Source organism: Thamnophis elegans, chromosome Z (assembly GCF_009769535.1).
Source record: "Thamnophis elegans isolate rThaEle1 chromosome Z, rThaEle1.pri, whole genome shotgun sequence".
In the NCBI taxonomy this organism is placed as follows: Eukaryota; Metazoa; Chordata; class Lepidosauria; order Squamata; family Colubridae; genus Thamnophis; species Thamnophis elegans.
Genome location: NC_045558.1, coordinates 77,859,034 through 77,877,056, shown reverse-complemented (window position 1 = coordinate 77,877,056; position 18,023 = coordinate 77,859,034). Strand labels below are relative to the sequence as shown.

Sequence of the window (18,023 nt, the reverse complement as noted above, 5' to 3'; positions counted from 1 at the left end):
GCCACGTGTAACATATTAGTTCTTGATGTTCATCAAAATGCTTTTTAATAACTTAGTAATGCAACAGTCAATTTATAATACTTATTTGTGGACAATTTTTACCTCAGAGCTAGTATGGTGAATAATGGAAAAGCTGATTATGCTAATGCTATCTGTAAATTTTGGTGGTAGAGATGTGTTGATTCTAACTACATAATTTGGACGCTTGCTTCTCTGGGAACTAAACATGTACAGGTAGTCCTCGACTTACAACAGTTCATTTATTGACCGTTCAAAGATACAATGTCAGTGAAAAAAGTGACTTATGGCCCATTTTCAGAGTTACAACCTTTGCAGCATCCCTATGGCCATGTGATAAAAATTCAGATGTTTGCAACTGGTTCATATTTATGACATTTGCTGTGTCCCAGGATCATGTGATCACCTTTTGTGATTCTCTGACAAGCAAAGTCAATGGAGAAGCCAGTTTCACTTAACAACCAAGATACTAATTTAACATAAATGATTCACTTTAAAACTTGGCTTGAAAGGTCGTAAAATGGGACAACATTCACTTAATAAATGTTTCACTTAGAAATAGAAATTTTGGGCCCAATTGTGGTTGTAAGTCAAGGACTACTAACTTATTAGACTAAACCACAGATAGGAAAAGTTGGACACATCACCAGAACAATAATTTTCCTTTTACTTCACTGTAATATACTAAAATTGACTAGGTAAGAATTTGGAAATAGCAGCAGTGTGGAATTTAGCATGTTTACTCTAGTTCAGGCATGTGAATGTTTGCTTTTGAACATCAATTACAATAAGTTGACTTTTGGTAGTTTTGTTACAACTGCTGAAAATTGCCGTAGAGTTGTTGCTATTCCTCCTTAAAGGGTTCTAGGCAAACTGATCTTCCTCTGGTGTATTCACTATGCAATTATGAGTGTATAATTAGGAGTCAGTTTGGTTTAGGTGTTATGGCACAAGGCTAGAAAGCAAGAAACTGTGAGTTCAAGTCCTGCCCTAACTATGAAAACCAGCTGGGTGAACTTGGGACAGTTACTCTTTTTCATCCCAAGTCACTTCATGGGGTTATTGTTGCAATCTGCAAAATGGCAGGAGGAAGATGTGTTGGATATGTTCGTCGCCTTGAATTATTTGTAAAAATAATAAAAGGCACGATATAAGTAAAAAATAAAAATATCATCATTACCATTGGCCCTAAAACTCTTCTTTTTATGCTGTATATCTTTTATAAAGTTTTATTACTGTAGCTGTATATGTGAAGGTATTTTGTAATGATGGGATAACATTATGGTTTGAGGGTTATTATAACACACTGCAATTATTTCATTAGTCTTCTTTTGTTGAAGAGGAATACTTAATAAAGAGTTAATGTAACAAAGCAATAAACTCTCACATATGATAAAGACTTCAAAAAGTCTCAGTGAAGAACCTTCTTGATGAACAATGAACATTAAAAAAAAAGCAATGACCACATTGAATCAGATTCATACCCGTTTAACCACTATGAAACTCCTCCAAGAACTCAGAAAATTGTAGTTCAATGAACTTGCTTTTGGAAAATTACAATTGTGTATCAGCAATTATGTTTTGCTGATTAAAACCAATTAGAAATGGATTAACATTTGTTGTATAGAATCTCCTTTGTGATAATTTGATAATTCAAATTGATCCAGTGTACGTTCAATTCATAAGAAAGCTCATGCCAAAATATTAGATGTGGGTTAACTCTTTCATATAACTATATCTGCTAAAACATAGATGCATGTGACTTCTGAGAATTGATTCCAGAGCCTTCTCTTTCATGGATATGTTTATTCAATTCAGCAATGTCACTCTTATCCCTGAATAACAGATTCAGCAAACCTGCCTATAAGAAAATGCTTTGGAATGTATAATTCTGAGCTCTGGATTATTCAGTCTTTTTATTTTTGCTTTTCCAGTAAAAGGAAAACTGTTTCAAAAATCTATTTCAAACCAGGATTTATAAAGACTTGAAAAAGAATAAAAGCATGTTTTGTGTATTAAATTTGTTTCTTAAATAGCAATATGCATATAATGTTGTGAATTTATGAGAATCCATTTTCAAAGAACATATAAGTGTGGTTCTAATTCCCTAGTACAGTGATGGCGAATCTTTTTCTTATAGCATGCCACAATTTCGGATTGACACGCTGTCAATCCAATCCTTCCTGCCCCACATGTGCATGCACGCAACCCTCCCCCCACACATGCATGAACGACCCTTCCCCAGGTTTTGGTGGCCTCCCACGCCTCTCAAAAGCCAGAAACGGATTGTTTCCAAACTTCTGGTTGGCCTGTTGGGGCTGTTTTTTGCCCTCCCCAGGCTTTAAGAAAACCTCCTGAGCCTGGGGAGGGTGAAAAACAGGCCCAACGAGCCAACCAGAAGTTCATTCCCAAACATCTGGTTGGCCTATTGGGATTGTTTTTTGCGCTCCCCAGGCTCCAGGACAGCTTCTGGATGCTGGGGAAGGCAAAAAACAGCCTGTCCCGGCCTTCCAGAAGCCCCAAAACAGCTGGCCATTGAGTGCATGGGCCCTGGAGCTGATGGCTGGCGTGCCAGTGAATATGGCTCTGTGTGCCACCTGTGGCACACGTGTGACAGGTTCGCCATCATGGCCCTAGTATGTATCTATGTATCTATATAAATCAGTTATGTCACAAGTGGAAGAAATGTTACATGGTGATGTCAGGTCAACGGAGTTGTAAGAGTTTCAGCAAGAAAATTAATAAGGCTTTTTATGCATTAAAGTCTGCCTTTCTGACAACAAGAATGAAAACAACAGCAGGTCTGTATTATTGATAAAACTTCACAATATTATGATACACCCAAATCAAATGGAGATTTCAAAGTGCTAACAGATTAATGGCCTATCAAAAACACATTAATCTGGTTTTATCCAGGCATATCTTAAAGCCTGAGTTCTTGCTTTCTGAGGGACCATTTATTATAAGTAGGTTTTTAAGATAATTTCATAGTTATGGCTTCTTGTAAAGAGAATAATTCGGTGAATGCTCCCCACAGACTAACTGCCGCTGAAATGTGCCATTTTCTGTGAAATTTGTAATTCAGCAATGTTGAATATTCTGTGGGACAAAAACTTTCCGTGAAACCCCAATATTCTCATTCTCAGAAATTGGAGCAATGTTGATTATGGACATTTTGTATGTGATTTCAGATAAGAAAAGTGACTGACATGTTTACACCAATAGAAAAGATACACTTAGGATTCCTGGCTTTTTCAAACAATTACGGAGAATTCTGAGAATTTTCCAGAGTGGGTAAAATGACTATAAAGCCATTTGAAAGTACCCTGCAGTCTGATACCTTTAATGTTCAAATCAAATCAAATCAAATGACAATGTATGTTTTAACTATTATCACATCCTTTTTAGAACATGATGCTAAAAGGCTAGACAAGAATGCTCCTAGGCTTCAGAAACAGATATTGTCTGGAAAGAAATATTTATATTCTAAAGGGATTTAAAAAATGAAAAGTGATCCCTGTAGTGATAGGTATTTTTAAACACCTGTAAGCACAGATAGACAACAATATTTACTGGCAATGTTGAACTGCTTAAATTACTGAACTGCTTGGATTATTTTCTTGGATTAGATGTGTATAAAAAGGGCAATTCATGATAAACCAATATTCTTTTCTATTTGTTTGGGCTTGTAATCTCAATGTTTGTCTGTCACTTGCACCTTGAGTTGTGCTGATCTTCTCTTTTTTAAAATTAGATGTGCTCAAGAGTCCATTAGAGAGCTTGTTGGAAAAAAAAATGTTCTGCAATCCCACCCCAACCCCTACTGTTTACTCCTCCCATTTCATTTTAGATAAGCCACTCTTTTTTGCTCTCATCAATGGTTTCTGTAAAATTGGGATCATTGTTCATAATAGCGGCATCTGCACTCTCAGCAGATTCTGCCCCCTTGGCTTCATTGGTATGGTAGGTTCCCTTGTGGCGGAACATGTATCGAATGAGGAACACCAGGGTGCAGAGAATGGTGAAGATCACAACAGCAATAATACCTAAGAGAAATGTGAGAGTTTAACAAATTAAAAATAAGGGGGGAAGAAATATTCATCCAATAATATATTGTAATTAAACATACCTGCAGTTTTTCAAACATTTCTGCTAAATTTGACATTGCTAAAATATTTATTTTGTCAAGCCACCTTATAATATCATTCATTTAGTAAGAAAAATCTCACCAATGAGATTTAATTTTTTATTAATAGATTAATATATCTTAAGTGGCAACTACACAAAACGTGTATGAATTTGAGGTTCATATACATACTTTAATAATTTATTTACTTCACACAATGAAAATCATGTACATTAAGTGCAATATTAATATTTTGATATAATCAGTTCAGTTCTTTACATGTTAGCCATCTTCCTGTACTCTAGGAAAGATGATGGATTATACTGAAAAGAATTATTTTACCTGCCCAACAACCTCAGTCTGAAAATTGTCATAGTGTCTAGTGAAGCACTAGAAAGTCCCACAAGCAGTCGCCACAACAAGAAACCAATAGACCCAATTGTTCTGAGTAGTTCTCATTCAGAATTAGGCATAATGGGAAAGATATGATGAAATTGCATTTCATCATTGCAACTATTTTCCTGTCTCTCATACAAATCTCCATAGTCAGCTTGCATCATCTGAAAGGTCTTTTGATGAATTGTGATAATATATTTGAAGTTGCATGCATGCATGCACATATCAGTGTATGTGTGGGGGAAGAGAAAAAGAAAGACTGTGGTGATTAATGAGCTAAACTATAATCACAGAGAGTAGAAAGAAGAATCTCAGATGAGATAGGAACGTTGTGTTTATATATCTGCACAAATGCTATTATATTTATTATTAAACTTATATTCTGCCCATCTTGTCTAGAAGAAAATCTATGCAGCTTACAATTATGAAAAATCAGAAGATAAAATATCAAAGCATTACACAATAAATATTAATACTAACATTGTGTTAGAATTGACAAGATGGGAAGGAAGGGAACAAAATGCGTATGGAGAAGAGGTGGAGTCTTATCTTACTCCATTAACCACCTCCAGAATGACAAGTCCTCTTAGGACCTTACACCAGTTGGCAGAGCTTCAAGCCCTTTCAGAAAACCAAAAGTATGGGTACAGATATCATTTCAGATGGCACCAGTTTTCAGAGGATGGCAGCCACAATAAAAATCATTCTTCTTCTGGACCCCAACAGCCAGAATTCCTTGATCAACTGGGTTCCCAGCACACACCTTCTGCTGGGATGGGTAGCATGGGCCAATACCATTGGGATAATTCATCAGAAAGCCTGGATTCATGCCATGAAGGGATTTAAAGGTAAGAACCAACCCATTGATTTGGACCCAGAATTAAACCCATAACCAGTGCAGCTTCCAGAATAGTGGTATAACATTAACTATCTGAGGAGCCGAGGTGGCGCAGTGGTTAGGGTGCAGTACTGCAGGCCACTTCAGCTGACTGTTATCTGCAGTTCAGCGGTTCAAATCTCACCGGCTCAAGGTTGACTCAGCCTTCCATCCTTCCGAGGTGGGTGAAATGAGGACCCAGACTGTGGGGGCAATTTGCTGACTCAATTTGCTAAAAATCTGTAAACCGCTTAGAGAGGGCTGAAAGCCCTATGAAGCGGTATATAAGTCTAATTAATAAATAAATAAAATAAATAAATATCCCAGTGTCTCCAAAAATTGTCTGTGTGGCTGTATTTTGCACCAGCTATAGCTTCTGAATACGTTTGGAATAGTCGAAGCAGGAGATGACCAGGGCTTGAGTGACTGAGTATAGGGACTCCTGATTCAGGAAAAGGTGTAACAGGCACACAACAAAAAGTTGTCCAAAGGGTCTCCTAGCCATGACTGCTATTAGGAATGCTTAATCCCAAATTCAGGAGAACCCCAAGTTGTGCCACAGTTCTGTCTGGAGATATTAAACATATTAAATCCCAGATCCCGAAGCTCCATGGTTCCAAAGCCACTAAGTCTTACTACAGTTCAGCCAAATCCTTTGTCACCCATCCAAACCTCCATAGCCTTCAGATGCTGTGACTGGGCAGTGACAGCATCTCTTGGGTCACCAGGAATGGAGATATAAATGACACTGAGTGTCATTAGTGTACTGTTGGTATCTCATCTCATCATGGCAATGATTCATTATATGAAACTTAATCTACTCTACCAGAAGTTTTTGCCTGGGGAAATGGATTCTATCAAGAAATGGGACTTAATAGAGGAACATTAAATAACAACCATAGAGATAGGAAAATAGGATAGAATTTCCACCTAAATTGGATTATATTATTGTTAACCTAGAATTATAAATTGTAGAAGGAAGGCAATATCTGTTATCAATATTCCTTCTTCTTGATTTAAGTACTCCATTTTTTCTTTCATTGATTTTAGTTCCAGACAGTTCCTTTGTTTGGAAAGACTGCTTTATTCCCAAATTAATTTTATGTATGCCTAGTGAAAACAATCTCTGGCTCTTCATCTGTTTTTTGTTGTTGCTCATTATTTATTTAGCTTCTCTTTAAGCATGAAGATAAATTTGCTCAATGCAATGTATGAAAAAGTAAGGATCTGATTCTGAATCTTAGACTTTATTATTGGTTGCAATTGGCTTAATGATGAATTTAGTTTGCAGAAACATTCCAACTTGAGACACACTATCAAAAACCAACCATGAAGTTAATCCATGTGGACATTACATTCTTTTGGTGAATAAGTTTAAACATTCTGTTATATCTTTACTTAGTAATCAAAATGAGTTCATTAAAATGTTATTTAATTTGTTACCTCTCAATTTAAGCACAAGGAATTGTTCATCAGCACCTTATATGAAGAAAGTCTCCCTACCATCATGGTGACTGATAGTGACTTAGTAAATTCGCTAAGTAAATTTACATAATTGATAATGGATTTAAATGTTTCTAATCCTAGCCCAGCATCTTAATTATTAGATTGTACTTGAATATTATGAAAAAAAATATTTACATATTATGATAACCCAAAGAGGTTACCAAATTTTCCAAAATAATTTGATCAATCTTAGGTAACTATGTACTAATACTGAAAATTATATTAAACTAACTGAATGTACTTATTTGTCAGTTGAAATAGATATATACTGCTTCCTTACCTCCAATAATTGCTGAATTTCTGTTAACACCATTTCCTATTACTTGACCATTGTAAGGAAGATCAGCACCTGATGTAAAGCGAAGCATAACATTTAGATTGTATTTTTTCCAGAGTTTGTATCAGTCTAGGCCAGAACTAAAATTAAGATATCCTTAAACATTAATATTGGAATCATAAAGGAAATAGAAATATGAAATAACAAAGTTTCTAGTATAGCATTAGATCTCAGAAAGTCAGAATGGACTCAGTCAATCTACAGGAAATTCCCAAAGGGAGAGTCTCAATTTTGTCATAAACTTAGTGGGCAGTAAATATCCTTACTTCCATGTGGACTGTCAGTTATTCCAAGTCACTGCAGGAACACCATAGGTTAACATCAAGCACAGTGAAAGACATTAGTAACTAAAAATATATAGATAAGAGAATATTGAATTATAGATTAGTTCTTGGAAAGTACATACTTCCCTTGCTTAATGCTAGAGTTACATTCCTTAAAAAGCTTGCATAAAGCAAATTTGTATTGACTCAAGCACGACCTTGAGTCAATAGAAAAAAAATGAGTTATGGGATTTGGTGTCAGTTTCTATAACTCAAATATACTCATATATGTTTAGAACTTTATTCTTAGCCCTATATTAATTAAACATTTTCTTCCTTGTTTGGTACTCTACATACAGTACACTTTATCCATCTTTTCCATAGTTAGATTTCTAATGGGTAGATTTATCATGTACAACAAAAGAAGCAGAATGCCTCTAAAATTTTATTAGGATTCTTCATTATATTGCACATAGCTTAAAACCTGGTGTTGGGCTGAAGGTTCTTGATCAGCTTAGGTGAAATATGATATGTCCAAATTAGTTTCTAATGTTTGAGATCCTTTTTCTTTTCATTTTGAGGAAGGGTACTGGATGTGATCAGGGTGAAATGAGAGGGTAGTGCTATCTCTTCAAAGAAAGAAGGCCTGGAAATGTAGCTTCTGAGGAATTGGCTATCTCCTGACAGATTGGCTGCTGTGATCTACAACCTTCCATTCAGATATATCCATTTCTTTTCTGGCTTCCAGAAAAAAAAGAATTTTACTAACATATCTGTTCTTTTTCTTTATTTCTGTGGCTCAGTAACTTGAATATTGAACTAATAGAAAATGGGTTAGTATTTTTACAGAAACCCAAATGAGCTCCAGCAATGAATTGATAGGAAACAGCATGACTTCTTAAGCAAAAGGAGATAACCAGGAAACGTCTGAAGGAGTTAGAAGACAAGAAAAAGGTATAAAGTTTTGGGATTGGAATGATAGAGAATTAAAGTGGCTATAAGAAAGTATTTAGAATGGATGTGTCAAGGTTGCCCTTGGCAGGACATGAAGACCATAATAGAGAGAGAATCTGGGATAACATATTTTCTGTTTTATCTCTTAATTTTTAAATTTTATTTATCAAATTGATATAGCTGTCCTCTTTCCCAGAAGTGACTCTGGGTGTCAAACGGTAACCTATTTTTTTGCTTGGGAGAAGGTGCATCCTTTCTCTTCTTCTGGCTTTTGTCACCAATTAGTCAGAACATTCCTGCGCACTGCTATAGTAGCAGAATTGGTACCTATAGATTATAGTGAGACTTTTTAAACTATTGGCCTGATAACAGTAGAACAGGAACAGAATGCCTTTTGGGCTCTTCAGGAAGCAAGTATATTGAATATAAAGTGAATGTTTCTCTCCAAAATAATTTTATCACAGGAAATTAAATATTATAACAAATGGTTGTTGTTGTTGTTGGGGGCTAACAAATGTATGCTGTTTCTATACTAGGATAATTCATTGTTTTTCATAGAAAGATACTGACATAGCACAAAAAGAGGTTGCAAAATTATTCCATTCTTATACCTTATGTGGGTATACAGTATTTATTTCCAGTAACAATTTTATTTCTTATTTTTAAAAAAACCTTTCCTCTTTATTCTCTTGATGATATGATTTAGGGTTTGGGAAATTAGAATTCTAGCCAGTAAAATATAACAGAAAGAGATAAATAGAGAATTAAATACCACTGTTAACAAAGCAAACCCATTAGCAGAGATTGTGTAGAGCAGGGGTGTCAAACTCGTGTTATCATGGCAGTGTCATGTGATGTATTACGACTCCCCCCCTTCAGTAAACTGGGTGTGGGTGCATCTGGCCCACAGGCCTGCATGCCAACAGTTTGACAGCACTGGTGTAGAGTGAAGCAAAAATATATCTTTATTGTGAATCATTCTTCAGGCTACTTTTGCTGCCTGTCTGCTGCCTGAAATTTGACAGTTCAAATCTCACTAGGGTCAAAGTTTACTCAACCTTCCATCCTTCCGAGGTCAGTAAAATGAAGACCCAGGTTGTTGGGGGCAATATGCTGACTTTGTAAGCCACTTAGAGAGGGCTGTAAAACACTGTGAAGCAGTATATAAGTCTAAATACTATTGCTATCTCTTCCTTGATTCTTGTTTCTTTTGCTCCATTTGATTGATACTATATTCAAATGTAATCAATATTTTTTTTGAGTCAGTAACAAAACATGTCACTATTAAACTACTCAGCAAAGTTGTTGCAGATAAGGTCTGCCCATTTGGAATTACATATTTAGCATTGACAGAGGGAAGAACTACTAGTCATTACTCTCTTTATTCTTTGTTTAGGTTTAAGAATCTGCTTACTAGCATATTATGCTCTGGCTGCCAATTTCACTAACATTTCCCACTTGAAGCAGGGGCTTCAAGTTGCTCGTCAGCCTCACACATCATTCTGACAATTTACTGTTCTATTGCACTGAAACTATATCTACATTTCATTTATACATACAATTAGCATGTGCAAGTTTAATGAAGGTATTTTTGAGTCATCATGAAGAATTAAGCCAAGAAGGATAAATGTATAATGGAAAATTTGTTCCATTCAATTCTTTTAAAATATGCTTTGTTAAAATGTTTTAAGCTTTTAGTGAAATTAGAATCTCACACCAAAATGTTAACTTTTCAGATTTTTGTAATATAATTTTGAAGTGTAAACTTATGTATGTATAGATGGGAACTGCTGTTGTCCTAAGTCCCTTTTGTAGTAGCCTGATGGGCTGCCATCAAAGTTAATGCCATCAGATTTCGAAAAATAATGGACTGCGCTGAAATGAGTAAATTGACACTTGAAATTAGAGAACAAGAGGACGAGCAATTTTATAAGATATGGGACTTGTTTTATCAGTGGCTGGGGGAAAAAACTTGGAAATGAAAAATGTTTTACTCATGCTTTAACTGAAGGAGCTAAATGATAACACAATCATGCTGTGAAATAAATTAACAATGATACAATGGAAAACTAATATATCTATGAATTGAATACTTTAGAACCTTTTGCTTTAAAAAGGATAAGGATTATAATGATTTTATGTATACTTGATAGAGGATTGGTGATATAATGTATAATGTTAGGAACATACTACAATGATATTTTGTTGCTGATAAATAATTTTAATAAGGAAATAATTGAAAATTGGTATATATATATGTAGCGACTATTTAGAATATTTTGTTGGAAAATGAAGGAATAAGATTTCTGTTTGAATGTATGAGGTACAAGGATAATAATGAACATAAGCATACCTGATAGTCGATTGGTGGAATTATGCATGATTGAAAACAGTGATATACAAATATAAATGGTTAAAAAAATTTTTTTTTTCTATTACATGGGATTATATAAAGGTATACTGTTATCAAATAGATAATCAAGAATGTAAGGGAATCATGATTTACTGGGAAAAAATAATACTAACTGTAACTGAACATATACTGTACAATGAAAGTGAGGCATTTAGTTATACTAGATGAAAAATCTGAGATGGTAAATATTATTCGAGAATATGGATGTTAAAACACCTGTAACCAAACGACATGCTGTATGTGATGATGGTTTTTTTGTTTTTTTTGTCGTGTTTTTTCTTATTGTTGTTTGTGTGTGTTGTCTATGTAATATATATATATATAAAAGTTAATGCCATCACCATCTTTCTTGGTTTCTTATTGTTTTATTTATATAATGCCAAAATAATTTCAAATTCTTATTGTTTAACAGAAATCAGTTTTAGTTCAGTGAAACAATCTCAGCTAAAAATAAGTATCCAACAAACAAAATTGAAATGTTGCGGGGAAAAAAGAGTAGTTAACTTATTTTGCAAGGTAGGACATTTCTTTACAGAAAAGTAAGCCCTCTTCTACATGGCTGAGCATTTCATTTCCAAGCCATACCAATAACTTTGGCATGGTTTACAGTGACAAGCAACTATCCCCACTTTTCATTTTTTGTGCTCACATGTACTCCTGTTCTCCAGCTGACATAGCAGCAAAGCCTCTCTTCCTTTTGGATAGGAAAGCTTTAGGGAACAAGACATGGGCTCATGGAACTTTGAATCTGAAGTTACAGCAATCTTGGCAATAGGATGGGACAAGGAAGAACATATTTTATGTTATTTGCCCCAAACCTATAATAATTTAGGCTATGTGCAATTAAATAACTACCAACAAAAGAGAACATTTGTAGATCATGGTTGAAATGAAGGTTCATTGGTGGTCTATGAGCTTGTTTTCTTGCAGATGTTTTATTACCCAACAAACTAACATAATTTATTCTAGTCATAATGCTGATGATGTTACCTAGTTTGGGTAAAGAAATGTCTGCAAGAAAACAACCAAGCTCATAGACCACCAAGGACCTCTCAATTAAATAATTAAATAATTCCTAAAATAAAATTCCAAAATCTAAGCATCTGGAAAGGAACACAATCTTTCTAAAGCAATAAAGTACATAAGATCCCCACTGACTCTAGTCCAAGAGCGGGTGAAGAGCCAAATATTCAGGAGTTTTTAAAAGGCGTCCATGGTGGGGCCAGATTAACAGAGGTTTTTCTGTGACAAAGAAGATATCAAGTAGTATTGTTTAATGAAACATGCCAACTTTGTCCAATTATAGAGCTTGGGCAGAAACCAAAACAGCCAGGCACTCATTTAAATAACTAAGCCCCAAACCATAAAGGTCATGCAGATTGCCCTAGTTGGAATTCCAGAAGAAATAAATCTTGTATACTAAACTATTGCATAATCTTCTTTACATCTTTGTAAACAAATCATGTCATAGCATATAACAAAACTATGTTGACTTTGGGCAGCTAAGAAAAATGCAACCTGAGTAGTACTTTGGTAAAAAAAGCCCTGGATAATATCTGGGCAGTAAGCTAGCAATCCTTATGGTGTTCAAGTATTGCTTCAGTTCTTTTGGGATTTCACCCAAGGTGCCTATTATTATCCTTGCTTGCTTTTGCCACAGTCGTTCTAATTCTATTTGTAAGTCTTTGTATTTTAGTGTCTTCTCCAGTTCTTTCTCTCCCATTCTGCTATCCACAGACACTGCCACATCCACTATCCAGACTTTTTTGTCTTTCTTAACGACACTTGTTAAGTTTGGGATGTTATGTGGCAGGTGCCTTTCTTTTTGAATTCTAAAGTTCCAGAGCAATTTAACTTCTTCATTTTCTATTACTTTCTTTATTTCATGGTCTCACCAGTTCTTGCTCGCAGGCAAATGATATTTCTTTCAGATCTTCTAATGCAGTGGTTCTCAACCTGTGGGTCACAACCCCTTTGGGGGTCAAACAACTCTTTCACAGGGGGCGCCTACGACCATCCACCTCCACAGGTGTCGCCCATGCTCAGGAGCGCGTCCTGAAGTGGCATGAAGAGCGCCGGATGGTGAAGCAGCCTCCTCCCACTTCCGGGTGCAACCCAGACACCGCCCTGCCCGGTCTCCATGCCAGGGAAAAGCCGAGGCGCTGAAGGGGTAGAGAGAGGAGTTCTTCTAGGTGGCAAATCAGTCTCTGCTCCAACGGACATCCGAAGCGAGCGTGGTCGGCGGTGCTGCTTCAGGCCAGCTGCTTGCACAGAGGATCAAAGATGCCTGGAGATCAGGAGACTTGTGGGGCAGTTGAGCCACCCGCTTAAGCTGGCGGCATGGGCTCTTACCCAGGGAAGAGCATGCCGGGATTCAAACCGCCTTGGGCCTTGACGCTGCCTTTGTTGCCTCTGCCGCCGGCCCTGTCCTGAGGGCTAAACTGAGCTCAGAGGCTTTTTGGCCCCCAGGAAGGGCTGGCAGGAGATGCCAGAGAAGAGGACAGGCCCCACCCACCCATTCCTTCCGTCCTGAGGAATTCCACTCTGGGTGGAAGCACAGTTCAATGTAGCTTAAGCCTCCATTTAAAATCCCATTTAATGAGCAACTTTTAAATCTGTGTTTAATAAATAAATAAATAAATAAATAAAAGGGAGGGAGGGAGGAATGGAAAGAAAGAAAGAAAGAAAGAAGAAAAGGGAGGGGGGAATGGAAAGAAAGAAGAAAAGGGAGGGGGGAATGGAAAGAAAGAAAGAAAGAAGAAAAGGGAGGGGGGAATGGAAAGAAAGAAAGGAAGAAGAAAAGGGAGGGAGGAATGAAAAGAAAGAAGAAAAGGGAAGGAATGAAAAGAAAGAAATAAGAAAATGGAGGGGGGAATGGAAAGAAAGAAAGAAGAAAAGGGAGGGAGGAATTGAAAGAAAGAAAAGGGAGGGAGGAATGGAAAAAAGAAAGAAAAGAAAAGGGAGGGAGGAATGGAAAAAAAGAAAGAAAAAGAAAAGGGAAGGAGGAATGGAAAGAAAGAAAAAAGAAAAGGGAGGGAGGAATCGAAAGAAAGAAAAAGAAAAGGGAGGGAGGAATGGAAAAAAGAAAGAAAATAAAAGGGAGGGAGGAATGGAAAAAAAGAAAGAAAAAGAAAAGGGAGGGAGGAATGGAAAGAAAGAAAGAAAGAAAGAAAGAGAAAATTGGCTGGCTGGGGGGGAATGGAATGTAAAAAAAGTAAACTTAATAAAGTGAAACTCATGTAAACCACGAACTGCTGCTGGAGGCAGGCAGGGAGGTTGTTTTATCCTGGAAAATCCCAGCCTGTCTGATCTTCTCCCAAACCAAGATTAGCAGATTAATCACTATGCTTTAATTATGTTCAATTTGTAATAATGAAAATACATCCTGTATATCAGGTATAAAGAGCCGAGGTGGTGCAGTGGTTAAATGCAGCACTGCAGGCTACTTCAGCTGACTGCAGTTCTGCAGTTCGGCTGTTCAAATCTCACCGGCTCAGGGTTGACTCAGCCTTCCATCTTTCCGAGGTGGGTAAAATGAGGACCCGGATTGTTGTTGGGGGCAATATGCTGACTCTGTAAACCGCTTAGAGAGGGCTGAAAGCCCTATGAAGCGGTATATAAGTCTAACTGCTATTGCTATTGCTATTGCTATTTACATTATGTTTCATAACAGTAGCAGAATTACAGTTATGAAGTAGCAACGAAAATAAATGTATGGTTGGAGGTCACCAGAACATGAGGAACTGTATTAAAGGGTCGCGGCTTGGGAAGGTTGAAAACCACTGTTCTAATGGTACTTGTTGCTACTTTGTCATGCTATTGCTTGTAGTCAGTCTGTGTGATCTTCTAACACCCTTCCCTCTTAGATGGAATCAACTGATTTGTGATGTAGTCACGCAGGTAGGCGGGCTTTTTGGTAGCTCTGCCAGACCTGCGCAGTTCAGTCAGAGGTGTTCTTTGGACAGGTCAGACGGATCTGTTGGCTCTGCAATTTCGCCTGTTGGAATCTTTCACAGACCACGGCTGGAGCTTCTAGAGCCGGTTCGCTCAGAGCTCACTGCGGGCCTTCAACACAAGTAGATGAATATCCCGGTGTCTTTGGGCTTGAGTTGGCTGTGGAAGGAGTGACTTCGTGCTCCTTTTGGGTAGGACTTTGGTTAACTCATGGAGGAGTTACCTCTGGTTGTCTAAGAGTGGAGTTGAAGAGGTAGCCATGGAGTTGGCCAATGTGCCTTATCCAATTCCGACCGTCCTCGAGCTCTACAAGATAAGAGCGAGGCATGGTGATGCCTATCACTCTGGCAGGAATCCACAGAGTTCCCCCAGCATAGTTGCGAGCTTAAACTAAATCCCCTATGCTAAAATTCTGAATTTTGCTTGCTGAGTCTGGGGACGATGAGGCAGAATAGTTTGGGTGTAGCCGGTCTAAGTGAGATCTTAGCCAGCGACCCATGAGAAGCTCGGAAGGGCTTCTCCCCATGGTAGCACTTGGCGTGATGTGTTGAATTAGAAGGAATTGATCAACCCGTGTTTGCCAATCTCCTGGGCCAATCCTGGATAGGGCCTCTTTTGCAGATCACCATTCTCTCCGCCTGACCATTGGAGGCTGGATGGAATGGTGTGACCAGGGCATGTCTGATTCCCTGTGCTGCAAAGTAGGTCTTGAATTGCATGGCCATGAACTGGGGCCCGTTGTCAGAGACCAGGACATCGGGCAGGCTGTGTGTGGAGAAAAGTCTCCGTAGTATCTTGATGACCGCTTGTGCCATGGTAGAGGTCATGAAGACTACCTCTAGCCATTATGAGTAGGCGTCCACAACTACCAGGAATGTCTGCCCATGTCTGCTTGAGGTCGCTCCCACTCCTTAGCCGGCGCCTCTGGGGGAGCTGGTCTGGACTCCTGGCATGGTGTACAGGTAGCCACCCATTCTTCAATCTCCCTGTCCATGTTAGGCCACCACACGTAACTCCTAGCCAAAGACTTCATCCTGACAATTCCAGGGTGTCCTATGTGTAAAGCCTCTAATACTGCAATGCGCAGTTTGGGTGGAAAAACAACCTGGTCCCCCTACAGCAAACAGCAATTAATAACAGACAATTCATCTCTTTTACAATAATACATTTTGAAATCAGATCCAACAGGCCCCTTGGGCCACCCCCTCCACACCCAGTTCAAAACTTGTTTGATCGTGGAGTCTCTTGCATAGTGGCAGGCAACGTCACTAGACGAGACAGGACCAGTCTCTAAGCAGTCAATGAGAAGGACTGGCGTCTTGGGGGTAGGGTCTGCAAGTAGTTTTGGCAGCGGGCAGTGACTCAAAGCATCAGCATGCCCCAAGCTTGAGCCTGGTCGATGGATGGGATGATAGGTGTAGGGCATGAGGAAAATAGTCCATCTGGTCATTCACCGTGACAATGACACAGAAGTAGGCTAGTCCCCAGCCAGCAAGCCTAGTAGCGGTTTGTGGTCCATGATGAGTTCAAAATCACAGCCGTAGAGGTACCCATGGGACCTTTTTACACTGGCCACTGCAGCCAAAGCCTCACGGTCCAGCTGGCTGTAGTTCTGCTTGGCAGCGGACAGGGTCCTTGAGTAATAGGCTATGGGTGCCTGGGTTTCATTTGGCATGTGGTGGCTGAGGATGGCTCTGACGCCAAACAGGGAAGCATCACAAATTAAAACAAGTGGCAGGGTCTAGCTGTACTGAACCAGGAACGTGTCTGCTGACAGTAGTCTCTTCACCGTGGCAAATGTGGCTGCTTCAGTTCTGCCCCAGGACCACTTTGCGTTCTTTGCCAGGAGATGATGTAAGGGCTCAGCAACGGTGGCTTTCTGTTTAAGATGGGATCTGATATTTTAGTCCATCTATCAAATCCTTTCCAAGGACCTGAGAGTTGCACACATTTTTATTATTTTAAAGATATTATCATAAAATATAAACTGTTCTAAGTAAAGCTGTCTTTTGCAATCGATTGATGTGATTTTGTCAATACCAATGATCTTCAAGTGATGCTCTAAATCTTTTGTAATTGCACCCAAGGCACTAATACCTTTGCTGTTTTTGCAGTTGTTCTATTTCAATTTATTTATTTAATTTATATGCCACCCATTGACACTGCGTTGGATTCCGAGCCAGCTGTCTGCCTCCTGCCAGCCCCTTGTCCCTGTTGTGCCCCTTTGGCATTGAAGCAGATCCTGATACAGTTCTGCCCTTCTGCTCTAATCCATAGAGTGGAATCTGTGCTCATTGATAGGAAAAGAATATAAACTTTGGCTGTCTCTCATCTCCATAATGACCCTCAGGGCTATTTCCAACTTTTGTTGGATACCAATCTCACCATGCCTTTGCCTCTGTTTCCATAGTTTTTTCATTTTGTGATTTTCTCCATTCTTTCTCTTATGTTCTATCGATTCTAGATATTGCGATGTCCAATATCCAATTTCTATTCATAGTTCATTTGTGGTTTAACAATGGCAAGAGGGACTGTTGAAATTATGGTCAGTAAGCAATGCAATCATTGCTTCATGACCTCATCACTTAGAGATGGAAATTCCAGTTTTGATTGTGATTGAAAGTACTGGATTGCTTGTATTGCATTGTTTGCTTGTATTTCCTTTTTTATTAACTGTTTTGGCAGTTATAACCTCCCTGGCTCCCTTAAGTGACCCCAAAGAAGATGACTGCTTTATTGCCTCTGCTTGCCTAAATTATTCCCTCCATGAGAGTTTTATGAGCAACTTTATGTTTTACCTGTTACAATAAAGAAAAGCTAGTTCCTTTGGTAATTAACAGAGAATATGAAAGCCATTGTGGGGTTCAAAGAAGTTATAAAGTTGTATGTTCACCATATCTAAGTACAAAATTGTACTGAATTCAGTGATGGATCCAGAGGACAATTTGTGTAAAATGATTAGGAAACGTAAAGAAAATGTGTTTATGCATGTCGCTTGTTTGCCAGATTGTAGTCTTGATCAGATATTCCACATCCCTCCACCACCATGAATGAGATATTACTTTTGGCTTTCTACAGACTCAAACATGAGTATTTCCCTTTACTGGAGAGATAAAATTTTGGGGAGAATTTAGCAGAAGTCCAGGGAATAGAAAGGAACAAAGTCTTCCATCTCTTCA

At 38.2% G+C, this 18,023-nt stretch overlaps 1 protein-coding gene across 1 annotated transcript in view; it reads right to left on the bottom strand.

Moving 5' to 3' along the window:
- Positions 1-430: 430 nt before the first annotated feature.
- Positions 431-18,023, bottom strand: part of CNTNAP2 (contactin associated protein 2) — a 984,443-nt gene continuing 966,850 nt past the window's right edge. Inside the window, 2 exon segments of the mRNA XM_032235887.1 lie at positions 431-4,064; positions 7,204-7,272. Coding sequence (XP_032091778.1) covers positions 3,865-4,064; positions 7,204-7,272 — 269 coding nt within the window. The 3' untranslated portion in view covers positions 431-3,864.